This window comes from Scyliorhinus torazame, chromosome 17, assembly GCF_047496885.1.
Source record: "Scyliorhinus torazame isolate Kashiwa2021f chromosome 17, sScyTor2.1, whole genome shotgun sequence".
Classification (NCBI taxonomy): domain Eukaryota; kingdom Metazoa; phylum Chordata; class Chondrichthyes; order Carcharhiniformes; family Scyliorhinidae; genus Scyliorhinus; species Scyliorhinus torazame.
The window spans coordinates 68,991,549-69,018,991 of NC_092723.1; the positions used below are offsets into that span (position 1 = coordinate 68,991,549).

General features: G+C 51.2%; 1 protein-coding gene across 2 annotated transcripts in view; it reads right to left on the reverse strand.

Annotated features, from left to right (window-relative positions):
• Positions 1–27,443, reverse strand: part of ampd1 (adenosine monophosphate deaminase 1 (isoform M)) — a 92,909-nt gene that overhangs the window by 11,807 nt on the left and 53,659 nt on the right. For both annotated transcript variants that reach the window (XM_072480571.1, XM_072480570.1), the window contains exons 8-12: positions 26,324–26,455; positions 23,072–23,235; positions 16,378–16,504; positions 13,489–13,652; positions 7,818–7,938 (exon numbers count right to left, since the gene is read on the reverse strand). In XM_072480571.1, the coding sequence (XP_072336672.1) occupies positions 7,818–7,938; positions 13,489–13,652; positions 16,378–16,504; positions 23,072–23,235; positions 26,324–26,455 (708 nt within the window). The remainder of the gene's footprint in view (positions 1–7,817; positions 7,939–13,488; positions 13,653–16,377; positions 16,505–23,071; positions 23,236–26,323; positions 26,456–27,443) is intronic.

Genomic DNA, 27,443 nt, shown 5'->3' on the forward strand with positions numbered 1-27,443 from the left:
TAGTGGTGAGATTTCACCGCTTCACCGACAGAGAGGCAGTTTTGAGCTGGGCCAAGAAGGTACGGAGTAGCAGGTGTGAGAATGCGGTGATACGAGTGTATCAGGACTGGAGCGCGGAGGTGGCGAGAAGGAGAGCAAGTTTTAATCGGGCCAAGGTGGCGCTGCACAAGAAGAAGGTAAAGTTTGGGATGCTGCAGCCGGCGCGATTGTGGGTCACGTACCAAGATAGACACTACTATTTTGAAACGTCGGAAGAGGCATGGACCTTCATCCAAAAAGAGAAATTGGACCAGAACTGAGGGAGTGATGCTGTGGGGGAGATGACGATGTTGATGTACAGAAATGTAATTTTTTTCTTGATGGGGGGACACTGAGAAATGTGGGCGCCGGTGGAAAAAGGGACATAGGTGGGGATGGGGAATGGGAACGGGGCTGTAGGGGGAGCTGCGCCATAGGGGGCGGGGCTGATCTAGGAAAGCACGGGTTTTTTCCCGCGCTAGAGAGATGATGGCGGGAAGATAGGCGCAAGGAGGATGAGAGTTCCACACACGGGGGCCCCCCAATCCGGCTGATCACGTGGAATGTGAGAGGCCTAAATGGGCCGATTAAGAGGGCCCGAGTGTTCGCGCACTTAAAAGGACTGAAGGCAGACGTGGTCATGCTTCAGGAGACGCATCTGAAGGTGGCGGATCAGGTTAGGTTAAGGAAAGGATGGGTGGGACAGGTGTTCCACTCAGGGTTGGACGTGAAAAATAGAGGGGTGGCTATATTGGTGGGGAAACGGGTGTCGTTCGACGCTAGGAATATAGTAGTGGACAACGGCGGTAGATATGTGATTATCATAGAATTTACAGTGCAGAAGGAGGCCATTCGGCCCATCGAGTCTGCACCGGCTCTTGGAAAGAGCACCCTACCCAAGGTCAACACCTCCGCCCTATCCCCATAACCCAGTAACCCCACCCAACACTAAGGGCAATTTTGGACACTAAGGGCAATTTATCATGGCCAATCCACCTAACCCGCACATCTTTGGACTGTGGGAGGAAACCGGAGCACCCGGAGGAAACCCACGCACACACGGAGAGGATGCGCAGACTCCGCACAGACAGTGACCCAAGCCGGAATCGAACCTGGGACCCTGGAGCTGTGAAGCAATTGTGCTATCCACAAGGCTACCGTGCTGATGGTGAGTGGTAGATTGCAGGGAATGGCGGTCGTGCTGGTAAATGTATATGCCCCAAACTGGGATGATGCGGGATTTATGAAGCGGATGCTGGGACGTATCCCGGACCTGGAGGTAGGAAGCCTGGTAATGGCGGGGGGGGGAATTTTAATACTGTGCTGGATCCAGGGTTAGGTCGGTCTAGATCCAGGCCCGGAAGAAGGCCGGCAGCGGCCAAGGTGCTCAGGGGGTTTATGGAGCAAATGGGGGGAGTGGATCGGTGGAGATTTGCTAGGCCATTGGCCAAAGAGTTTTTCTTTTTCTCCCATGTTCATAAGGTATACTCCCGGATAGATTTCTTTGTTTTGAGTAGGGCACTGATTTCGAGGGTGGCAGTAACAGAGTACTCGGCCATAGCCGTTTCAGAGCATGCCCCGCACTGGGTGGATCTGGAACTAGGAGAGGAGAGGGAACAGCGCCCACTCTGGCGACTGGATGTGGGACTATTGGCGGATGAGGGAGTCTGTGGAAGGGTGCGGGGATGTATTGAAAGGTACCTGGAGGCCAATGACGATGGTGAGGCTCAGGTGGGGTAGTATGGGAAGCGCTGAAGGCGGTGGTTAGGGGAGAGTTGATCTCCATTAGGGCTTACAAGGAGAAAAAAGAGGGCAAAGAAAGGGAGAGATTACTGGGGGAGATTTTTGTCATGATATTCAAACACACACATCATGATGGACACACTAACAGGCAAATCAGAGTACACAACACCACAACCAATCACAGACAAGAACACCAACCACATAAAAAGCACGAGCACGACACCTGGTGGTCAGTAGGTCTGGGGAGAAGGGAACAAGAAAGAGCTGTTAAAACATCACAAGCAGGGAACCCCCACGTGCAGAGTGCAAATACCAAACTGTAAATAGTAAGTTTAAGTAAAATAGCGTTGTACCATATGCAACCGTGTTGGCTCATCTGTGTGTCAGAACACCCAACACCACATGGTACAGGAGTGGATCGATACCTGCCTACTAACCTGCCATTCTGGACATGGACCACACCGACAAACCGCAGCCGATGCAAGTCGCGGGGAACCTAGGTACCAACTGGAAGCTCTACAGGCAGCGATTTGACCTGTACATCCGTGCCACCGAAAAACAGAATGCCTCGGATGACACGAAGATTGCAATGCTCCTCTTCTACGCAGGTCAGCACGCCACCAACGTCTTCAACTCACTGGTGTTCGAAGAAGGCGAAAACCAAGCCAAATATGACACGGTCATCCTCAAACTGGACCAGCACTTTCAAGTTGAAGTAAATGAAAGTTTTGAAAGATACCTCTTTCAGCAACGCCTGCAAGGTAAGGAGGAGCTTTTTCAACCCTTCTTGACGCACCTCCGGATTCTAGCGCAGTCCTGCGGTTACAGCACCACCACAGAGTCCATTATCAGGGACCAGATTGTTTTTGGCGTTGCCTCTAGTGGCCTACGCCAGCAGCTTCTTAAAATGAAAAGCCTCACCTTAGCGTCTGCTGTGGAAGCCTGTGTCCTCCACGAAAATGCTACCTGCCGTTTTGCCCGATTTCAGGCGTCCGAGTTGGCACGGAGGGGGTCCCCAGCCGTCGAATCGGCAAGCCAGGCCGCCCACGACGTCAAACGCATGCAGGCCGTCGATTACTTCCCGACCCACGGCCCGGACGACAGCGGCCGCTTCCCGCGCTTTTCGCGGTCTCCCGCGCAGGTGCGCGCCAAAAATAACGGCCACAACGAGGGACGCACTGCGCAGGCGCGCCACCGCAAGATCGCACTGCGCATGCGCAGTGGCGCAACGAACGCCGTGACGTCATGACGTGCGGCAATTGTGGAGCTCTACATTTAAAAGGGCAATGTCCTGCAAAAAACCGACAGTGCCTCAGATGTGGCAAGATGGGCCACTACGCAGCCCACTGTCGTTCGGCTCAACCCATGGATCCGGCGCATCCTCGACAATCTCGCAGACAAGTCAGGACCGTCCAGCCCACGCATCAAGACTTCCAGTTAAGTGATGCAGATGACCAGGATGCCTTCCGCGTTTCCGTCATTGATGTCAACAAGGTCAATGCCATCAATCCAGCCGATGAGTGGTGTGCCACCCTGGCGGTCAACCGATCGCGCGTCGCCTTCCGTCTGGACACCGGCGCATCCGCCAACCTGATTGCTTACTCTGCAGTCCAGGCCATGAAGGTCAAACCACCCATCACGCCATCCCGGCTCAAGATGGTTGACTATAACGGGAACGTCATCCCGTCCATAGGATCTTGCCAGCTACAGGTGACTCACAAGATGTACACGGCCACACTCCCCTTCGAAGTTGTCGGCTCATCAAAGGACTCGTTACTGGGCGCACAGGCGTGTAAGGTCCTTCACCTGGTACAGCGCATTATGTCTCTCTCTCCAGATGAGATATCCGACTTCCCGGATGCTGAGTTCCACGCAAATCTCCATTCCCTCCTTGCTCACAACCAGGAGGTTTTTGAAGGCATGGGGACATTGCCATACACGTACAAGATTCGACTCAGACCGGACGCCATCCCTGTCGTTCATGCACCTCGCAGGGTTCCTGCGCCACTCAAAGACCGCCTCAAGGCACAACTGCAGATTCTTCAGGACCAAGGGGTCCTATCCAGGGTCACTGAGCCCACGCCATGGGTCAGCTCCATGGTCTGTGTAAAGAAGCCCTCTGGCGAGCTCCGTATATGTATAGATCCTAAAGATCTGAATAACAACATCATGCGGGAACACTATCCCATCCCGAAACGAGAAGACCTCACCAGCGAGATGGCGCGAGCCAAAATATTCACTAAATTGGATGCGTCCAAAGGATTCTGGCAGATCCAACTGGACCCGGCCAGCCGAAGACTATGCACATTCAACACCCCTTTTGGCAGATTCTGCTACAACCGGATGCCATTCGGCATCATTTCAGCATCTGAAGTTTTCCACCGCATTATGGAGCAGATGATGGAAGGCATCGAAGGGGTACGTGCATATGTGGACGATATCATCATTTGGTCCACCACTCCGCAGGAACACATGCATCGTCTACGACGTGTCTTTACCCGCATACGACAAAATGGCCTGCGTCTCAACCGTGCGAAGTGTGCCTTCGGCCAGACGGAGCTGAAATTCCTCGGGGACCACATCTCAAGGTCAGGGGTCCGTCCCGATGCAGACAAGGTTAGCGCCATCACAGCCATGCCACGACCGGCTGACAAGAAGGCTGTCTTAAGATTCCTGGGCATGGTCAACTTCCTTGGGAAGTTCATTCCCAACCTGGCTTCTCATACAACAAATATGCGCCATCTCGTAAAAAAATCGACAGAATTCAACTGGCACCAATCGCATCAGCGGGAATGGGAGGAGCTCAAGCACAAACTGGTCACGGCACCAGTGCTGGCCTTCTTTGACACGACTCGCCCTACAAAGATCTCAACAGACGCCAGCCAATCTGGTATTGGAGCGGTACTCCTGCAAAAAGACAGCACGTCGTCATGGGCCCCGGTTGCATATGCCTCACGAGCCATGACCCCTACCGAACAGCGCTACGCGCAAATCGAAAAAGAATGCCTGGGCTTGTTAACTGGACTGGACAAGTTCCACGACTATGTGTATGGCCTGCCACGATTTACGGTCGAAACTGACCACCGCCCCCTGGTCAACATCATTAACAAAGACCTGAACGACATGACTCCTCGCCTCCAGCGCATCTTACTTAAACTCAGGAGGTACGATTTTGAACTGATCTACACTCCGGGGAAGGAGCTCATCGTGGCGGACACTCTTTCCCGAGCAGTGAGCACACCACCAGATGCGGAGGGGTTCGTGCGTCAAATTGAGGCACACGTAACTCTGACAGCAGCAAATCTGCCAGCTGATGATCCTAGTCTGGCCCACATACGCGCAGAGACGGCGACTGACCCCCTTCTGCAGCGAGTGATGCGCCACATGACGGAAGGGTGGCTAAAAGGGCAGTGCCCCCAGTTTTATAATGTGCGAGATGATCTCACCAACATAGACGGGGTCCTTATGAAATCACACAGGATCGTTATTCCGCACAGCGTGCGCCAGATGATTCTTCATCAACTACACGAAGGCCACTTGGGCGTCGAAAAATGCAGACGAAGGGCCCGGGAGGCGGTATATTGGCCGGGTATTAATGAAGACATAGCCAACATGGTGCTCAACTGCACAACCTGTCAGAGGTTTCAGCCGGCGCAACCTCCGGAAACACTTCTACCACACGAGATGGTGACGTCCCCCTGGGCGAAGGTGGGTGTTGACCTATTTCACGCGCTCGGCAGAGATTACATTGTTATTATAGACTACTTCTCAAACTACCCGGAAGTCATGCCTCTCCATGATCTGACGTCGTCCGCAGTCATTGGGGCCTGCAAGGAAACATTTGCTCGCTATGGCATTCCAAGGACTGTCATGTCAGACAATGGACCCTGTTTCGCCAGCCGTGAATGGTCGTCCTTTGCCGCAGCATATGGTTTCACTCATGTGACATCCAGCCCTCTGCATCCACAATCGAACGGGAAGGCTGAAAAGGGTGTCCACATCGCCAAGCGGCTCCTGTGCAAGGCGGCTGCTGCCGGATCGGACTTTAACCTTGCCTTGCTGGCCTATCGATCGGCCCCGCTATCCACGGGTCTCTCGCCAGCGCAGCTACTAATGGGTCGCTCCCTCAGGACGACGGTACCTTCCATCCTGGCACCAACAACAGACCATGAGGCGGTTCTTCGGAACATGCAACTGCAGCGTGATCGCCAGAAAAGTCGGTACGACACACAAGCGACAGACCTGCCCCCCCTGTCCTCCGGAGACAAAGTACGCGTCCATCATGGTCAGCACCGGCCGAAGTCCTCCGACAAGTGGCTCCCCGCTCGTTCCTGGTTCGCATGCCGGATGGTTCCGTGCGTCGCCGCAATCGGCGCGCCCTTCGCCGACTTCCACGCTCACAGCCACACAGTACGCACACGCCAGATCCTCAACAGGCTTCCGAGGATGACTTTGTGGAGCTGCCGCACATCACGCCGTTTCCATCGCCACCCATGGCCATGCCTGCACAGCAGCCGGTGGTTCTTGATCCACCCTTGAGGCGGTCAACCCGAACTCGTCGCAAGCCCATTAGACTGGACTTATAATACCGTTCATATGTTTAACAAGTTGCACAATTTTACATGATAACCTGTTGTTGTTTATCGTTCCAGATGTCGTCTGACTGGACAACTGTTCAAGTTTTTTTTTTCTCTTCTTCTCTCGTTCGCATTTATGTTATGTTATGGTACAACTTGGTTCATGTGACGCACCCGACATCGCCCCATGTACATAGTTCCGTCATATGCACATGCTGCACACGACACACACACACTCTTAGATGCACTCACGACACGATCATATTTATTACCACGTTGGCACATATCTTTGTAAAAAGGGGGGATGTCATGATATTCAAACACACACATCATGATGGACACACTAACAGGCAAATCAGAGTACACAACACCACAACCAATCACAGACAAGAACACCAACCACATAAAAAGCACGAGCACGACACCTGGTGGTCAGTAGGTCTGGGGAGAAGGGAACAAGAAAGAGCTGTTAAAACATCACAAGCAGGGAACCCCCACGTGCAGAGTGCAAATACCAAACTGTAAATAGTAAGTTTAAATAAAATAGCGTTGTACCATATGCAACCGTGTTGGCTCATCTGTGTGTCAGAACACCCAACACCACAATTTTGAGTGTGGGTAAAAGATATGCGGAGGCCCCGGACGACGGACTATATAGGGAGAGGCGAAGACTTCAGACGGAGTTTGACCTGCTGACCACAGGGAAGGCAGAGGCACAGTGGAGGAAGGCACAGGGGATGAGATACGAATATGGGGAAAAGGCGAGCCGGCTGCTGGCCCACCAGCTTCATAAGAGGATAGCGGCGAGGGAAATAGGGGGATGAAACGGGAACTACGGTGCGGAGTGCAGGGAAGGTAAACAAGGTGTATATGACCTTCTATGAGAGGCTATATAGGTCCCAACCCCCGGAGGGAAACGAGGGGATGCAACAGTTTTTGGACCAACTAAGGTTCCCGAGGGTGGAGGAGCAGGAGGTGGCAGGTCTGGGGGCGCCAATCGGGGTGGACGAGGTGACTAAAGGGCTGGGGAACATGCAGGCAGGGAAGGCCCCGGGACCAGACGGGTTCCCGGTGGAATTTTATAGGAAGTATGTGGACTTGTTGGCCCCGCTGTTGGCAAGAACCTTTAACGAGGCCAGAGAAGGGGGGACTCTACCCCCGACAATGTCGGAGGCGACGATATCATTAATCCTGAAGCGAGATAAAGATCCGCTGCAATGCGGGTCATATAGGCCTACCTCGCTCCTGAATGTAGACGCCAAGTTGCTGGCAAAAGTGCTGGCGATGAGGATCGAGGATTGTGTCCCGGGGGTGGTGCATGAAGACCAGACTGGGTTTGTAAAGGGGAGACAATTGAATGTTAACGTGCGACGGCTGTTGGGGCCTCAAGCTGGTCACTTGGTCTGTGTTACCCACCCCTTAAAGGGGCATGCTGCCACACTCTCCTTCCCTGTTTTCTTTATCTCTCTGTGTACCAACCTTTTTCAGGTTGAGTCCATGCGAGATGTTATCCGCTGTCATGAATGCTGTCAGTAGATGTGTCACAGCTCCAGCCTCACCGCAATGTGGACGGAATAAGAACGTGTTTAACCCTCTCTCCCTGAAAGAATGAGAGAGAGATGAAACCGTGGATATTAACATACTCCATTTGCAGCGTTAAAATCTCACCCAATCATTTCTCTGAATGTATGATGTTAGTGCACATCCCTTTTGGCCATGCAGTGCAGAATTGATAATTCAAAGATATTCCTGTTCTTCTTGCCACATATGCTTCTCCAACTCAGATCTCAGGGTAAAATGAAAGCTCAGACCTCAATTAGGTGTTCTATATATTTAGAGGGGACACGAGCAGTTTGGGGCCGAATATCCTCAACACATGCAATTTAAAACTTAGCCAAATCAAAATGGGAAGGTAAGTGGGTAAATCTCTTGCTCAATTTAAATTGTCTAATTTCCCTTCCAAATATCATTCTATTCAATTTAGTTTGACACTTTGCTCAAGCAAAATTAGCAGCCTGGGAGACCCTGTTGAATGTTACCAGGGGCGACATTCTCCGACCCCCCGCCGGGTCGGAGAATGGCCGTTGGCCGCCATGAATCCCGCCCCCGCCGGTTGACGAAGTCTCCGGCACCGGAGATTCGGCGGGAGCGGGAATCGCGCCACGCTGGTTGGCGGGCTCCCCCGCTCGATTCTCCGGCCCGGATGGGCCGAAGTCCCGCCGATAAATTGCCTGTCCCGCTGGCGTAAATTGAACCACCTACCTTACCGGCGGGACAAGGCGGCGTGGGCGGGCTCTGGGGTCCTGGGGGGGGGCGCGGGGCGATCTGGCCCCGGGGGGTGCCCCCACGGTGGCCTGGCCCGCGATCGGGGCCCACCGATCCGTGGGCGGGCATGTGCCATGGGGGCACTCTTTCCCTTCCGCCTCCGCCACGGTCTCCACCATGGCGGATGCGGAAGAGACTCCCTCCACTGCGCATGCGCGGGAAACTGTCAGCGGCCGCTGACGCTCCCGCGCATGTGCCGCCCGGAGATGTCATTTCCGCACCAGCTGGTGGGGCACCAAAGGCCTTTTCCGCCAGCTGGCGGGGCGGAAGTTCCTCCGCCGCCGGCCTAGCCCCTCAAGGTTGGGGCTCGACCCCCAAAGATGGGGAGCATTCCGCACCTTTGGGGCGGCACGATGCCCGTCTGATTGGCGCCGTTTTGGGCGCCAGTCGGCGGACATCGCGCCGTCTCCGGAGAATTTCGCCCCATGTGTATACTTGGGCAGAAAAAAACATTCTTCGTAACTGCCAACCTGTTAATCTGAGTGTCTTCTTTTACAGGTATTTATTCTGATCTATCTTTAAAGCACAGTACGAAGTCTTACAACACCAGGTTAAAGTCCAACAGGTTTGTTTCGATGTCACTAGCTTTCGGAGCGCTGCTCCTTCCTCAGGTGAATGAAGAGTATGTTCCAGAAACACATATATAGACAAATTCAAAGATGCCAAGCAATGCTTGGAATGCGACCATTAGCAGGTGATTAAATCTTTACAGATCCAGAGATGGGGTAACCTCAGGTTAAAGAGGTGTGAATTATGTCAAGCCAGGACAGTTGGTAGGTACATACTCGTGCGACTCGGCCAACGTTGTCTACCTCATACGCTGCAGGAAAGGATGTCCTGAAGCGTGGTACATTGGCGAGACCATGCAGACGCTGCGACAACGAATGAACGGACATCGCGCAACAATCACCAGGCAGAAATGTTCCGTTCCAGTCGGGGAACACTTCAGCAGTCAAGGGCATTCAGCCTCTGATCTTCGGGTAAGCATTCTCCAAGGCGGCCTTCAGGACGCGCGGCAACGCAGAATCGCCGAGCAGAAACCTATAGCCAAGTTCCGCACACGAGTGCGGCCTCAACCGGGACCTGGGATTCATGTCGCATTACATTCATCCCCCACCATCTGGCCTGCGAAATCCTACCAACTGTCCTGGCTTGATACAATTCACACCTCTTTAACCTGGGGTTACCCCATCTCTGGATCTGTAAAGATTTAATCACCTGCTAATGGTCGCATTCCAAGCATTGCTTGGCATCTTTGAATTTGTCTCTATATGTGTTTCTGGAACAGACCTCTTCATTCACCTGAGGAAGGAGCAGCGCTCCGAAAGCTAGTGACATCGAAACAAACCTGTTGGACTTTAACCTGGTGTTGTAAGACTTCGTACTGTGCTCACCCCAGTCCAACGCCGGCAGCTCCACATCATATCTTTAAAGCAATAGGTGGATTGGTCATGTAAAATTGCTCCTTAGTGTCTAAAGATGTGCATGTTAGGTGGGTTTACGGGGATAGGGTGGGGGAGTGGGCTTTCAGAGGGTCGATGCAAACTCGACGGGCCAACTGGCCTCCTTCTGCACTGTAGGAATTCTTTGGAGAAGTTTTGCATTATTAAGATAGACAGAGATAAAAGAGATGGTCACCAAGTGGTTTCTAATATATTCCAATAACAGAACAAGGCTTGTCCTCTTTGATCCTAGGGTTTTGTTTACTTGGATATTGGGATGCCAAAGGGATGCTCTAATTTATAGGGGATGTAAGATCCACTTCACCATGTGAGGTGACCTTAGTGTGGACACTTGCGAGCTATACCTGAGAGCTCTACTGGCGGGGTTTCGGTCCCTGGCAGGTTTCTGGCGAGGGACCAGACTAACATCGCACTTGAACTTTGGGGTTCAACTCCACCCCTTAATACAACATCAAATTACAGAAACTGCAAGAAATTCCACAACATCAAGGGACCCAATAGGGAACTTCAGCCAACACATCAGCAATATGACAGCTTTAGATGAAAGGCCAGCGAGGGAAGTCAACAACTCGATGAGGATTTTTCTGGGGCGCAAAACAACAGTCTGGCTTGGAGAATCGTGCCAGAAGTAAATGGAAGACCCAAGAAATCTCAACCCCAATATGAATCTTCCAAGCAGTACTCAGACTAAGTCATTATCTTCCAATTTTTTATCAGTATTTGACTTGCATTTAGGGCGTGTAAGTCAAATAGGTGTAGAAGGAAGTTAAGAATCCCGCCCAGGAAGTTTGGTTTAGAAAATAAGTAACTGTGTTCATTGTACTTTTAATATCCCTAACATAACAGGTGGGGGGTATTAATTAAAAGTCACATTCTTTGATTTCAACATGTTAATGGTCTGTACCGAGATCATTGCACTATAGATCAGTGTTCTTCAAAGTCGGCGGCGCGACCCCTGGGTGGGTCGCGGGCGGGTGTCGGGAGGGTCGCGGAGCCATTGTCCGCTTGGCTCCCGATCGCGCAAATCCCTGCGCAGCAGCCGGCTTTTCACCACGCCGGCTGCAAGCGGCCGCGAACATGTTGAAAAAGAAATGCGGCCACATTGCGCGTGTGCGCACGATGATCGGCGCGCATGCGCAGTGCGGCCGCTAATTTAAACGGTTGCAGCTTTTTGTTTTACAAGTTCTGTGTGGTTTTATTCATTTTTTGGATTTATTTTACTCATTTAAAACATTTTTTTTTACAAGTTCGGGAGGGGTGGGGGGGGTGGGGGGGGCGGTGGGGGGGAGGGTTTGTTTGATTAAATTTTACAGGAAAAAAATTTCAGAACTTTGGACAGATGGAGACTCCATACTTTCCGACACCAGAAGGCTTCACCTCCATCCAACAGGTTCCATTGGAGGAGAGTGTACGAGGGCCAAAGGGACCCAAAACCATTTCCTCCATTTGTGTCAGCAGCAAACAAGGTAAGAGAAAATGGTGGGTCGCGAAGGTCGGCCGGCGTGAGTCGCAAAGGTCGGCCAGGTTGGGTCCCGAAGGTTGGCCGGTTGGTAAAAATGGGTCCCCGGAAAAAAAGTTTGAAGAACACTGCTATAGTTGGCACCTTTTGGGATCATTTTCTTGGCATTCAGGGTCTGTCAAAGATTAGGGTTAACGGATTGGATAAAGGAATGAGAGTAAAACTCTTTTTAGGTGTTTTTGAGTGTTTTAGATGACATGAACCACATAAGGCGATTTTAAGACAAGGGACCAAAACTTGATCATATTGTAGGTTTAAGGAACAACATGAATGAGGAGGAGGGCGGAGGGTTTTAAAGCTTAGACAGCTGATGTCATTGAAATTAATGATGGAACGATCGTCGACTGTCACAATAAAGACTCGCATTTCTATAGCAGCCCGTGCCGCAGTGGTTAGCACTGTTGCCTCACAGTGCCAGAGGCCGGGTTCATTTCCGACCTTGGGTGACTGTCTGTGTAGAGTCTGCACATTCTCCACGTGTCTGCATGGGTTTCCTCCAGAGCTCCCGTTTCTTCCCACAGTCCAAAATGTGCAGATTAGGTGGATTGGCCAAACTAAATGACCCCTTAATGTCCAAAGATTGATGGGGTTGCGAGCAAGTGAGCCTAGGTAGGGTGTTCTTTCAGAGAGTCGGTGCAGACTCAATCGGCGAACAGCCTCCTTCTGCACTGTCGTGATCTTATGATGATGCAAATCAGAGATGCTGAAGAGGCAGAATTGGAAGTGTGCAGTTTTCGTGGAATGTTACAAGGCCATGATGGTAGGAGGTAGGGAGGGGAGAGGCCGTGGAGGGATTTGATTCGGAGGATAATAATTTTAAAATTGAGGTGTTTTTTGACTGGAAGCCAACATGGCTCAGCGAGGACAGAGGTGATGGGTGACTGAGATATGGGGTGAAATTCTCCCCCAACGGCGCGATGTCCGCCGACTGGCGTCAAAAATGGCGCCAATCAGACGGGCATCGCGCCGGCCCAAAGGTGCGGAATGCTCCGCATCTTTGGGGGCCGAGCCCCAACATTGAGGGGCTAGGCAGGCGCCGGAGGGATTTCCGCCCCGCCAGCTGGCGGAAATGGCGTTTGGTGCCCCGCCAGTTGGCGCGGAAATGCGGCGCATGCGCGGGAGCGTCAGCGGCCGCTGACAGTTTCCCGCGCATGCGCAGTGGGGAGAGTCTCTTCCGCCTCCGCCATGGTGGAAGCCGTGGCGGAGGCGGAAGGGAAAGAGTGCCCCCACGGCACAGGCCTGCCCGTGGATCGGTGGGCCCCGATCGCGGGCCAGGCCACCGTGGGGGCACCCCCGGGGCCAGATCGCCCTGCACCCCCCCCAGGACCCCGGAGCCCGCCCACGCCGCCTGGTCCCGCCGGTAAATACCAGCTTTGATTTACACCGGCGGGACAAGCAATTTCTGGGCGGGACTTCGGCCCATCCGGGCCGGAGAATTGAGCGGGGGGTCCCGCCAACCGGCGCGGCCCGATTCCCGCCCCCACCCAATCTCCGGTACCGGAGACTTCGGCGGGGGCGGGGGCGGGATTCACGGCGGCCAACGGCCATTCTCCGACCCGGCGGGGGGTCTGAGAATGACGCCCATGATTTGAATTAGGAAATTAGCTCTTTGATTTTTGAGGGCAATGGAATAATCAAGTCTGGAGGTAACAAATGGACGGATATATCAACGGCAGGGGTGGAGATGGGCAATGCTACAGAGCTGGAAATGGGTAGCGATGCAACAATCCTGCATTGATATGAGCAATTTATCAGTGCTTCCTGTGCGTGTGAATGGGTCAACAAATGCAGCAGCAGCTTTCACAACTTCATAGTGCAGCCCTTGGTTGAAGAAGAGACTTACTTTCGGAGGTTGTTGAGGACCATGATGTTAATATACATATAACAGAGGTAGTAGGAGTATGAAGGGTTCTTTGGCATGTTCCATTCTTCAGGTTTTGGGCTCTTTATGCAGAACATGTGGCCGCTGTGCTTGGACTCATCATCCACGCTATCAAAACCGGTGATCTGGTTCATGAGAAGATGAAGCTCATCAGCCAAAGTAAAATAGTCATTAATCATGTTGATTCATCGACTGTTACAATAAAGAACCATGGGCTGGATTCTCTGCCGTCGGGATGCTCTGTTTTGCCGGCAGCCCAGGGGTTTCCCGACGGCGTGGGGCTGCCCCACAATGGGAAGCCCCATTGACCAGTCGGCGAATCGGAGCATCCCGCCGGCATGCTGAACCAGAAATCTGGCACGGCGGGATGGAAAATCCAGCCCCACATTTCTATAGCGCCCCATCACCATCCTTCCTCACCACTTATGTACATTTCATTAATGTAAAGTAAAGACAGCAAAACTTGCATTTATATAGCACCTGACACAAGCTCGGCACTTTATAGCCAATCAAAAACTTTGTGAAGTGTGGTTATTGTCGTAATGTAGGAAATGTTTGCACAACAAGCTCCCAGAAACAGCAAAGTGCTAACAACCCGATAATCAAATTTAGTGATGTTGACTGGCCACAGCATGGGGAGCATACCCCACACTTCTTCAGAATGGCGACATCGGATCTTCCTGATCCATCTCAGAGGACAGATGAATTGGCTGAATGTCTCATCCAAAACTCAGTATCTCTAACAGCGCTCCCTCAATACTGAACTTTGACACGGAATTTGGTGACTGTGGCGGTGGCCCTATCCACTGGTTAGAAAACAGGACAACCTGCCGTGGCCATTGCTGGAAGCCCCAACACAGTTACACGTCCATCAGGCTGTTAAATGCCTGGAGTTGGGACTTCCGTCCCTTTAAGGTTGATGATCCTACCTCCAAGAGCTAAAATCAGATTGCCAGCAACTCTTCAGTCCCAGCACTCCTACCGGGGGCAGTGGGCAGCATTGTGACTTCTGAAACAAATACTATTGAAGGAGGCCCTAGATCAGAGTGTGTGGAGCTCATTAGGGCCAGCCAGGGAGGACCCAGTAAAGGTGGGGGCCACAGGGTGCCCAGTTAGCCCACTCCCCCCACTCTCTATTAGCCCCCAAAGAGGCATCACGATTTTGCTGGGCGGTCTCCTCATCTAGTGCAGGTCACCTTGCCCCCCCCCCCCCCCCCCCCCCCCCCCACCCCTCCACTCCCCCGCTGGCAGAAAAGGTTATTAATATATTAATTAGTCAATTAGTTTTTCAGGGCCTCAATGGACCTCTGCGTGGGAAGGCTGACCTTGGCCTTCTACACAGCTGATTGCCCCCGTCCCACTCCTCCCACCTCGGGTTACCAACCCTCCAAGATTGGCCTAGAGTCCCCAGGAATTGAAGATCAATCTCCAGGGCACTGCTGTGTGCAACCCTGGAGAAAAAGCATTGGGACATCACAAAATATTGGACAGGCTTCTCCGTCCCGTGGCACAGCCCCGCTTCAGGGGGATCCTCCGCCCCGGCAGCCGGCCAATGGAGTTTCCAGCGTCAGTGCTCTGCGGGCGAAGCGGAGGGTCCCACTGAGGGAGAATCCAGCCCATTGGTTTTCTGCTGCCGTTTTCTTTGAACATTTCTCTTTAATCCATAAAAAATATTGAAACGGGTTAAAAGGCTGTTTGGGTGACAATCAAGCACCATCCAATTGGGTAATGATTCTTTTTGCTTTCCAATTGGTGTAGGAAGGTGTGGTGTCACAAGGACGTGTTGGCCGACTAAAGGCTGCAGCATGGGGGATAGTGATGGAACCTCCAGCAGCACGCTTACTCACAGTTGGCAACCCCCTCGCACCCCACCCCAATCTCACCTTGAGTGTCAGCATCGAGATTGTGCTCAAGATTCTGGATTGGATTTAAACTCCTGGGGCTGGATTCTCTGATTTGAAGACTAAGTGCTGACACCGGCGTGGGAACAGTGATGTTTTACCCCAGAATAAACGGTGCAAAAGCTGCACCGATCCTCCGTCTGGTGGGGGGCTAGCAGCCGTGCAGCGTAAAGCCCTGGCTTTCACCTCAGATATGGCCGGAGAAGTCCCAGGTCCGTGGCCGTGCATGCGCACGGCGGCAGCTTGCAGTGGCTGCGGCGTGCAACATGGCACCAGCCGTGCGCAGACCCGGCCCGCCAACTCTGTCCCCCTGTAACCACCCTCGCCACCCCTGGACCACCACCCACCAGTCCCCACAGCCCCTGATGAAGGCCCCCCTGCCAGTGGAACCCCCCCCACGACTGTGGCGGAGCTTGACTCAAGTCAGCAGCCGCCATGCCTGGTTCACGGGAAAAAAAAGGATACGTGTTTCACGCCGGTTTCGAGCGGGTGGAGCATCGCAAAAGCGGCGCTGCGCCTGATTTCGGCGGAAACGGGGATTCTCCGGTCGAACGGCGAACGCGGTTTCGCCGTTGGTGACCGGAGAATCCCTCCCCTGATCTTCTCGCTCAGAAATGATGTGCTATCCAATAAGCCGGCTGTTTACTCAGTAACTGGTGCTATAAAATGCCAAATCCCTTAACCAGCAATGAGTTGAATGACCTGTTAAAATGCACTCAATTTTGAATGGAGAGATGAATATTTGGAGGGATGAATGTTGGTCAGGGTATGTTCTAGTGGTGATGTGGGAGCTTTCACACCAGCTGAAGGAAAAACAGCCATGTCACAGCACATTGCTCCCTTACTCATGGACTGGACTAATAGCCCATGACATGTCGTGCAGAGGTTTCAGAATTGAGAACAGAAGTCAGGATATGCTACATAGTCTCAGCTATCTCTCTTAACTCACGTGTTTGAGGAAAATGCTGAGCTTGACATTATCCTGAGGGTTCACCGTCGCTTCAAAGATTGGCATGAAAATGTTTTCCAGCATCTTTCCAAAGTGTGGGATGAAGTTTTTGGCTCTGAAAATATCACTGAGAAACAAGATTTAAACAGAAACAATCAGATACAAAGAAAGACACCAAATCGGGCAGCATGGTAGCACAGTGGTTAGCACTGTTGCTTCACAGCTCCAGGGTCCCAGGTTCGATTGCCGGCTTGGGTCACTGTTTGTGTGCATTCTCCCAGTGCCTGCGTGGGTTTAGTCCGGGCGCTCCAGTTTCCTCCCACAGTCCAAAGATGTGCAGGTCAGCTGGATTGGCCATGATAAATTGCCCTTAGTGTCCAAAAATGTTAGGTTGGGTTACGGGGATAAACGCAGGATCGGAGAATCCAGCCCCATGTGTTCCAGGAGAAAGTGTCAGTAAGGAGCTGATAGCAGTCACATATTAGAGCAGCTCTGTAGTCTCTTAGTGTAAGTTAGTGTGAGACCATTATTTCCAAATGTATTAATCGTAGACACTTTAGTAATTTGTTCATTTAGTGTTAGTAATAAATAACTTTGTTTATAAAACAAAGTCTAAGTTCTTTGTTCACACTACAATATCAAGATTCGACATCAGCCCAAGCAAAGAACATTACATAGAACATAGAACATAGAAAATACAGCACAGAACAGGCCCTTCGGCCCACGATGTTGTGCCGAACCTTTGTCCTAGATTAATCATAGATTATCATTGAATTTACAGTGCAGAAGGAGGCCATTCGGCCCCCTGAGTCTGCACCGGCTCTTGGAAAGAGCACCCTACCCAAACTCAACACCTCCACCCAACACCAAGGGCAATTTTGGACACTAAGGGTAATTTATCATGGCCAATCCACCTACCCTGCACATCTTTGGACTGTGGGAGGAAACCGGAGCACCCGGAGGAAACCCACGCAGACACGGGGAGGACGTGCAGACTCCGCACAGACAGTGACCCAAGCCAGAATCGAACCTGGGACCCTGGAGCTGTGAAGCAATTGTGCTATCCACAATGCTACCGTGCTGCCCTTAAGAACAAATAAATCTACACTACATCATTTTACCATAATCCATGTACCTATCCAATAGCTGCTTGAAGGTCCCTAATGTTTCCGACTCAACTACTTCCACAGGCAGTGCATTCCATGCCCCCACTACTCTCTGGGTAAAGAACCTACTATAATATCCCTCCTATATCTTCCACCTTTCACCTTAAATTTATGTCCCCTTGTAATGGTTTGTTCCACCCGGAGAAAAAGTCCCTGACTGTCTACTCTATCTATTCCCCTGATCATCTTATAAACCTCTATCAAGTCGCCCCTCATCCTTCTCCGTTCTAATGGGAAAAGGCCTAGCACCCTCAACCTTTCCTCGTAAGACCTACTCTCCATTCCAGGCAACATCCTAGTAAATCGTCTTTGCACCTTTTCCAAAGCTTCCACATCCTTCCTAAAATGAGGCGACCAGAACTGTACACAGTACTCCAAATGTGGCCTTACCAAAGTTTTATACAGCTGCATCATCACCTCACGGCTCTTAAATTCAATCCCTCTGTTAATGAACGCGAGCACACCATAGGCCTTCTTCACAGCTCTATCCACTTGAGTGGCAACTTTCAAAGATGTATGAACATAGACCCCAAGATCTCTCTGCTCCTCCACATTGCCAAGAACTCTACCGTTAACCCTGTATTCCGCATTCATATTTGTCCTTCCAAAATGGACAACCTCACACTTTTCAGGGTTAAACTCCATCTGCCACTTCTCAGCCCAGCTCTGCATCCTATCTATGGCTCTTTGCAGCCGACAACAGCCCTCCTTACTATCCACAACTCCACCAATCTTCGTATCGTCTGCAAATTTACTGACCCACCCTTCAACTCCCTCATCCAAGTCATTAATGAAAATCACAAACAGCAGAGGACCCAGAACTGATCCCTGCGGTACGCCACTGGTAACTGGGTTCCAGGCTGAATATTTGCCATCCACCACCACTCTCTGACTTCTATCGGTTAACCAGTTCGTTATCCAACTGGCCAAATTTCCCACTATCCCATGCCTCCTTACTTTCTGTATAAGCCTACCATGGGGAACCTTATCAAATGCCTTACTAAAATCCATGTACACTACATCCACTGCTTTACCTTCATCCACATGCTTGGTCACCTCCGCAAAGAATTCAATAAGATTTGTAAGGCAAGACCTACCCCTCACAAATCCGTGCTGACTATCCCTAATCAAGCAGTGTCTTTCCAGATGCTCAGAAATCCTTTCCTTCAGTACCCTCTCCATTATTTTGCCTACCACTGAAGTAAGACTAACTGGCCTGTAATTCCCAGGGTTATCCCTAGTCCCTTTTTTGAACAGGGGCACGATATTTGCCACTCTCCAATCCCCTGGTACCACCCCTGTTGACAGTGAGGACGAAAAGATCATTGCCAACGGCTCTGCAATTTCATCTCTTGCTTTCCATAGAATCCTTGGATATATCCCGTCAGGCCCGGGGGACTTGTCTATCCTCAAGTTTTTCAAAATGCCCAACACATCTTCCTTCCTAACAAGTATTTCCTCGAGCTTACCAGTCTGTTTCACACTGTCCTCGCCAACAATATGGCCCCTCTCATTTGTAAATACAGAAGAAAAGTACTCGTTCAAGACCTCTCCTATCTCTTCAGACTCAATACACAATCTCCCGCTACTGTCCTTGATCGGACCTACCCTCGCTCTAGTCATTCTCATATTTCTCACAAATGTGTAAAAGGCCTTGGGGTTTTCCTTGATCCTACCCGCCAAAGATTGTTCATGCCCTCTCTTAGCTCTCCTAATCCCTTTCTTCAGTTCCCTCCTGGCTATCTTGTATCCCTCCAATGCCCTGTCTGAACCTTGTTTCCTCAGCCTTACATAAGTCTCCTTCTTCCTCTGAACAAGACATTCAACCTCTCTTGTCAACCATGGTTCCCTCACTCGACCATCTCTTCCCTGCCTGACAGGGACATACATATCAAGGACACGTAGTACCTGTTCCTTGAACAAGTTCCACATTTCACTTGTGTCCTTCCCTGACAGCCTATGTTCCCAACTTATGCACTTCAATTCTTGTCTGACAACATGGTATTTACCCTTCCCCCAATTGTAAACCTTGCCCTGTTGCACGCACCTATCCCTCTCCATTACTAAAGTGAAAGTCACAGAATTGTGGTCACTATCTCCAAAATGCTCCCCCACTAACAAATCTATCACTTGCCCTGGTTCATTACCAAGTACTAAATCAAATATTGCCCCTCCTCTGGTCGGACAATCTACATACTGTGTTAGAAAAGCTTCCTGGACACACTGCACAAACACCACCCCATCCAAACTATTTGATCTAAAGAGTTTCCACTCAATATTTGGGAAGTTAAAGTCACCCATGACTACTACCCTGTGACTTCTGCACCTTTCCAAAATCTGTTTCCCAATCTGTTCCTCCACATCTCTGCTACTATTGGGGGGCCTATAGAAAACTCCTAACAAGGTGACTGCTCCTTTCCTATTTCTGACTTCAACCCATACTACCTCAGTAGGCTGATACTCCTCGAACTGCCTTTCTGCAGCTGTTATACTATCTCTAATTAACAATGCCACCCCCCACCTCTTTTACCACCCTCCCTAATCTTATTGAAACATCGATAACCAGGGACCTCCAACAACCATTTCTGCCCCTCTTCTATCCAAGTTTCCGTGATGGCCACCACATCGTAGTCCCAAGTACCGATCTATGCCTTAAGTTCACCCACCTTATTCCTGATGCTTCTTGCGTTGAAGTATACACACATCAACCCATCTCCGTGCCTGCAAGTACTCTCCTTTGTCAGTGTTCCCTTCCCCACTGCCTCATTACACGCTTTGGCGTCCTGAATATCGGCTACCTTAGTTGCTGTACTACAAATCCGGTTCCCATTCCCCTGCCAAATTAGTTTAAACCCTCCCGAAGAGTACTAGAAAACCTCCCTCTCAGGATATTCGTGCCCCTCTGGTTCAGATGCAACCCGTCCTGCTTGTACAGGTCCCACCTTCCCCAGAATGCGCTCCAATTATCCAAATACCTGAAGCCCTCCCTCCTACACCATTCCTGCAGCCACGTGTTCAACTGCACTCTCTCCCTATTCCTAGCCTCGCTATCACGTGGCACCGGCAACAAACCAGAGATGACAACTCTGTCTGTCCTGGCTTTTAACTTCCAGCCTAACTCCCTAAACTTGTTTATTACCTCCACACCCCTTTTCCTACCTATGTCGTTGGTACCAATGTGCACCACGACTTCTGGCTGCTCCCCCTCCCCCTTAAGGATCCTGAAGACACGATCCGAGACATCCCTGACCCTGGCACCCGGGAGGCAACATACCTTCCGGGAGTCTCGCTCGCGACCACAGAATCGCCTATCTATTCCCCTAACCATTGAATCTCCTACAACTATTGCTTTTCTATTCTCCCCCCTTCCCTTCTGAGCCCCAGAGCCAGACTCAGTGCCAGAGACCCGGTAGGTCATCCCCCCAACAGCATCCAAAACGGTATACTTGTTTTGAAGGGGAACGGCCACGAGGGATCCCTGCACTGTCTGCCTGTTTGTTTTTTTCCCCCTGACTGTAACCCAGCTATTCTTGTCCTGTACCTTGGGTGTGGTTACCTCCCTGTAACTCTTCTCAATCACCCCCTCTGCCTCCCGGATGAACCGAAGTTCATCCATCTTCAGCTCCAGTTCCCTAACACGGTCTTTGAGTAGCTGAAGTTGGGTGCACTTCCCACAGGTATAGTCAGCGGGGACACCGGTGGTATCCCTCACCACCCACATCCTACAGGAAGAGCATGCAACTGGCCTAGCCTCCATCCCCTCTTACCTGACAGAATATAGTTGCCCTGTGGACTAACTAGTTCTCCGCCCTCCGACTCTGCTCCCAGTCAGCTACACTTTCTGTAAACTCCTGGCTCTCTTCTCACTCTTTGCGGAAATGTCGGAAACAAAATGAAAGGAGCACCTTACTCCCGCCTCACCTAACTCCCTCGGTCACCAAACTCTTACTATAGCACTCAAAATGCACCAAATTCAGCACTCCCTCAGTCACCAAACTCTTCCTATAGCACTCAAAATGCACCAAATTCAGCACTCCCTCGGTCACCAAACTCTTACTATAGCACTCAAAATGCACCAAATTCAGCACTCCCTCAGTCACCAAACTCTTACTATAGCACTCAAAATGCACCAAATTCAGCACTCCCTCGGTCACCAAACTCTTACTATAGCACTCAAAATGCACCAAATTCAGCACTCAGTGCAAACAAAGTCTGCACTGTAGGGGATCACTTTTATACTGTGAATCTAGCCTCTGAAAACTGGCCTAATCCAATTAACTAATTAACAAGCTCCAGCTGCAAGTGCCTACAAGTAGAAACTTGTTTAAAGCTGATTGAAAATTCACCTTCTTCTAAACCAAACAGCAACTTTTAAGTTAATTAACTAAATAAAAGAAAGACTAAACTTTAGATAAAAATGAAGCCTTATACTCCCTCGGTCACCAAACTTTTACTATAGCACTCAAAATGCACCAAATGCAGCACTCAGTGCAAACAAAAATGCCACTTATGTACAGTTGTACAAGTTAACCTTCTATTTTCTCAATGGCAGGAAAATTAATTTGGAGGGGGAAGCTTAGTCCCAGTGAGGTGGCGTTTTAATGAACATGCATGACCTGCTGATGCAGGCAAAAGGGATTCCCGACCTCGCTGTTTGGAAAGCTCAACCCGCCTTTAACCCACCTTTTAACCTGTTTTTAATGTCCCTGGAATTTAATTCCTAAAGTTCGTCCTGCCATTGGGAAATTGATTTTTCAACTCACGCCAAATTAAGTATCCCTATCCGCCAAGATTCCCACTGCTGTTGGGACTGGAACATTCCGCTCTTGGGGACTGACTAAGCACAGACCTCTCTAAACACAAGTTTTTAATTTACTTTGTCTCTCTCACTTTTTCACCCTTTGGGGTGCCTTGTGTCCAATCCTTGCCCTTCCTCTTTCAAATCATTTATCAGCAGCCTGTCTGTAACAGGGTCTAGCCAGACCCATGTAACTCTGAGTTAAAAACAGAAAATGCTGCAAAAACTCAACGGGTCTGACAGCATCTGTGGAGAGAGAGTAACGGAGTTAACGTTTGCAGTCTGATACAGACTCAAAATGTTACCTCTGTTTCACTCTCCACAGATGCTGCCAGACCTGCTTGTCATGATATTCAAACACACACATCATGATGGACACACCAACAGGCAAATCAGAGCACACAACACCACAACCAATCACACACAAGAACACCAACCACATAAAAAGCACGAGCACGACACCTGGTGGTCAGTAGGTCTGGGGACAAAGACACGGAGAAGAGCTGTTACAAAATCACAAACAGGGAATCCCCACGTGCAGAGTGTCAAGACAAAACTGTACATAGTAAGTTTAAATAAAATAGCGTTGTACCATATACAACCGTGTTGGCTCATCTGTGTGTCAGAACACCCAACACCACACTGCTGAGTTTATCCAGTTTTTATTTCAGATTTCCAGGGTCTGTGTATTTTGCTTTGATCCTCATTCCTCCAGCAGTTTACAACTTACTAGATTCGGGGGATCTGAATCATCCATTTCATTTTGGGAGAGTAGACCCTGTGCATGATGAACCAAGATGCTAGCTTAGTCCACTCGTCTGGTGATCGACCGTAAATAGACAAACGCGGCTCCGCATGTTGGTACTTTGCATCTTCCAAATCTGACGCCACTTCCTGCCACAATACAGAGATAACATTAGTATCACTGACAGCCATTGCCCAATCACAAACTGTTCATTCGAAAAGTAGAGAGTCCTACAGGACTTATAGATTAATACAGAAGAAGGAGAAGGCCATTCGGCCCTTTGAGCCCGCTCTGCCATTTATTGTGATCATGGCTGATCATCCAACTCAAAGGCCTGTTCCCGTCTTCCCCCCATATTCTTGGATCCCCTTCGCCCCACGTGCTATATCTAACTGCTTCTTCATAACCTACAATGTTTTGGCTTCAACTACTTTCTGTGATAGCGAATTTCACAGGCTCACCACTGTGGTGAAGAGATTTCTTCTCATCTCAGTTCTAAATGGTCTACCCCGTATCCTCAGACTGTGACCGCTGGATCTGGTCTTCCCCACCATCAGGAACATCCTTCCTGCATCTACCCTGTGTAGTCCAGTTAGATGCCCACATCCCATGAAGGAATAAAGGAAGAAGTTTGGAACTCTCTTCTGAAATTGATGCTCGATCAATTGTTAATTTCACACATTTAAGATATTTGTAGCTAAAAATATTAAAGGATTGGGGGCAAAGATGTTAGGTCACAAGGGTAATTTATGATCTAATTGAATGGTGGAACAGGTTCAAGGGGCTGAATAATCTAATCCTGTTCCTATTTTCTGATAAAGCAATGTTTAACAATGTACTTCTTTGAAAATAACTTGCTGATTATGTTGCCTTTCATATAAAACACAATCTCCACAAATGGATATGGCAAGTTAATGGATGCCAACCCATTTAAGAAGGGGGCAAATTCTTTCTGAAAACAGGTAGTGATCAGGGTATCTTTGAACCTTTCAATGTGTTTGAACAGCAGTGGACGGGATTCTCTGACCCCGGGCTGGGTCGGAGAATCGCCGGGGTGGGGTACGATTCACGCGACGCCGCCCCGACACTGGTCCGCCGATTCTCCGGTAAGCGGAGAATCAACGCCATTGGCGGCGGTCGAAGGCCACTCTACGCAGCCCCCCCCCACCGGCGATTCTCCGCGTGGGATGGTCCGAGTGTCCGCCGAGTTAGGCCGAGTCCTGCCGGCGCCGTTCACATGTGGTCCTACTCGGCGGGACCTCGCCGTCCAACCTGAGGGGGCGGCCTGGTGGGGGGGGGAGGGGGGGTCCGACCCCGGGGGGGGGATGGCCTCCACCGTGGCCTGGCCCGCGATTGGGGCCTACCGATCGGCGGGTCGGCGTCTCCTGGTGGGGGCCTCTTTTACTCCGCGCCGGCCCCTGTAGCTCTTCGCCATGTTGCGACGGGGCCGGCACGCAGAAGGAAACTAGCCTGCATGCGCGAATTCACGCTGGTCGCAGCGTACATGCGCAGACCCGTGGCGCCCGTTTGACGCCGGTGTCGGAAGCTGGAGCTGCATGAGTCTCTCCAGGGCCGTGCTGGCCCCCTGGAGGGCGCAGGATTGCTGATCCTGGGGGCCTGTTGACGCCGTCGTAAAATGCGACGGCATTTACGACAGCGTCAACACTTAGCCTCAGGATTTTTAAAACACTGACATACAGCTAGAATCAACAGCTTATGGGGTCATCAGGAGTGGTGACTGGTCAAAAGGGAGGTTTCAAGAAAGATGGGCAAAAACCTGTTTAGGGAAGAAATCACAGAGCATGGAGTTGATGAATTCATAGAGCGTGGAGTTAATGAATTAATAGGCCATGGAGTTGATGAATTCACAGGTGATGGAGTTGATGAATTCTCAGGGCATGGAGTTGATGAATTCACAGGCCATGGAGTTGATGAATTCACAGGTGATGGAGTTGATGAATTCATCGAACATGGGGCGCGATTCTCCACTCCCGCACCGAAGTGGCCGCGCCGTTGTGAACGCCGTTGAGGTTCACGACGACGCAAAACGGCAGCCGCTGCATCTGCAGCCACTGTGGGCCATCCGACTCTACGCTGCCGGATGGCAAACTCGAGAGCTGCTGCTCCAACCACGGCAGTGAACATCGCTGTCTGGTTGGCATACATGGTGACCTGCAGGAGGGTGGTGGGGGGCAGAGAAACGACATGTTACACGGAGGTTCTTCCACACCCCGTCAGCCGGGTTGCATGGGATACCTGTGTGCCCCGGTGGCCTGCTCGCGCTGCAGACACGCAGCCAGCCTAACACCTGGTCACTGTCTGCGCCCAACGGTCAGTTCACACCGTACAGCTCACCAGTGTGCCACTCTCCTGTGCCCATCAGCCACACGCACCCTGCGGCCGTGTCCTCGTCACCGTCCTGCCATATCAGGGCGGCTGACCTGTGGCATCCGCGGATGGACGATACCATCCACACTCTCCTTCACCCCCCCCTCCCACCTGCACGCCACTCCTTCATCCCCCCCCCTCCCAGCACGACTGGCTGACGACTTTAAAAAGCAGGTGTGAACGGCGACGGCGTGACCCCAGTTCACGCCGTCGGGACCTCGGCCCATCCGGGCCTGAGAATAGCAGGGGTGCCGGAGAATCGCCGTTTTGGGTGTCTCGGGCGATTCTCCGGCCTGCACAGCGCGGAGCTCGACGGGGCCGTTCCTGCCGCTTGGGAGAATCACGGGAGGGCGTCGGACCGGCGTCGCGGGAAATTTTGGCGGGCCAGGCGATTCTCCCATCCGGCGCGGGAGTGGAGAATCGCGCCCATGGAGTTGATGAATTCACAGAGCATGGAGTTGATGAATTTTCAGGCCATGTTGTTGATGAATTCACAGAACATGGAGTTGATGAATTCATAGAGCATGGAGTTGATGATTTTTCAGGCCATGGAGGTGATGAATTCACAGGTGATGGAGTTGAAGAGTCTGTCACAAGTGTTGGGATGGAGGGAGAGAGGGAGAATGGACAATGGGCCATAGTTCAAAGAATGATGAGTGCGGGAAGTTGCACCGAAAGGGATGGGGGAAGTGTGGCCTTGGAGGCTTTTGAAGGTAAGGGATTTAAATTTGATATTTTGAGAAGCAGGAAACCCATGTTGAGCAGCCAAGAAATAAATGGGACTTAGTGCGAGATAGGATTCAGAAATTTGTGTGGAAACAAATCTATTGAGTAAAGATATCACATTACCTTGATGATATGGGCAAAGTATTCTCCATCTATGGCATTCTCTGTCTTCAGATAAAGGTCACGGAGTTCACTGGCACCCACTGGATTGTACTTGGCATTGAATTTATCAAAGCGTTGGAAAGTCTGACGACCCTGAGTAAATAATTTCAAACTTATTAGTTTCTGTACTTTATATCCCATGTTTGGGTTTTTATTCATTCTCAAGGTGAGGACGTTGTTGACCAGACCAGCACTCATTACTCAGCAACCAATTTTCCTGACTGAATATATTACAAAGCTATTTTACAGTGGGGTTAAGTGTAGAGACTGGAGTCACATGTAGGCCAGACTGGGTAAAGGTGGCAGGGTATCCTTTCCCTAAAGAATATTCATGAACCAGTGGGTCTTTGTTATAGTCTGATATCTCAGTGCTCACTTTGACTGCTGGTAAAGATTTAGGATGAGGTGCTCAGGCAGCAGTCAGCTCAGCCAACTAAGTCTGGGTGCCAAAACTGACCCAAACATATTTCTCTGAATCAAATTGCTAACCTTTAACAGTTGTTAAAACACAGCTCCCCTCCTTTCTGCCTCTTTGTGAAGTATAACTAAAATGTACCTGTTTCTCAGGGAAGATCTCGGGCGAAATTCTCCCGAATCGGCGCGATGTCCGCCAACTGGCGCCCAAAACGGCGCCAATCAGACGGGCATCGCGCCGCCCCAAAGGTGCGGAATGCTCCGCATCTTTTGGGGGCCGAGCCCCAACATTGAGGGGCTAGGATGCCGCCGGAGGAATTTCCGCCCCGCCAGCTGGCGGAAACGGCCTTTGTTGCCCCGCCAGCTGGCGCGGAAATGACATGTCGGGGCGGCGCATGCGCGGGAGCGTCAGCGGCCGCTGAAAGTTTCCCGCGCATGCGCAGTGGAGGGAGTCTCTTCCGCCTCCGCCATGGTGGAGACCGTGGCGGAGGCGGAAGGGAAAGAGTGCCCCCATGGCACAGGCCCGCCCGCGGATCGGTGGGCCCGATCGCGGGCCAGGCCACCGTGGATCGCCCCGCCCCCCCCCCCCCCCCAGGACCCCAGAGCCCGCCCACGCCGCCTTGTCCCGCCGGTAAATAGGTGCTTTAAGTTACGCCGGCGGGACAGG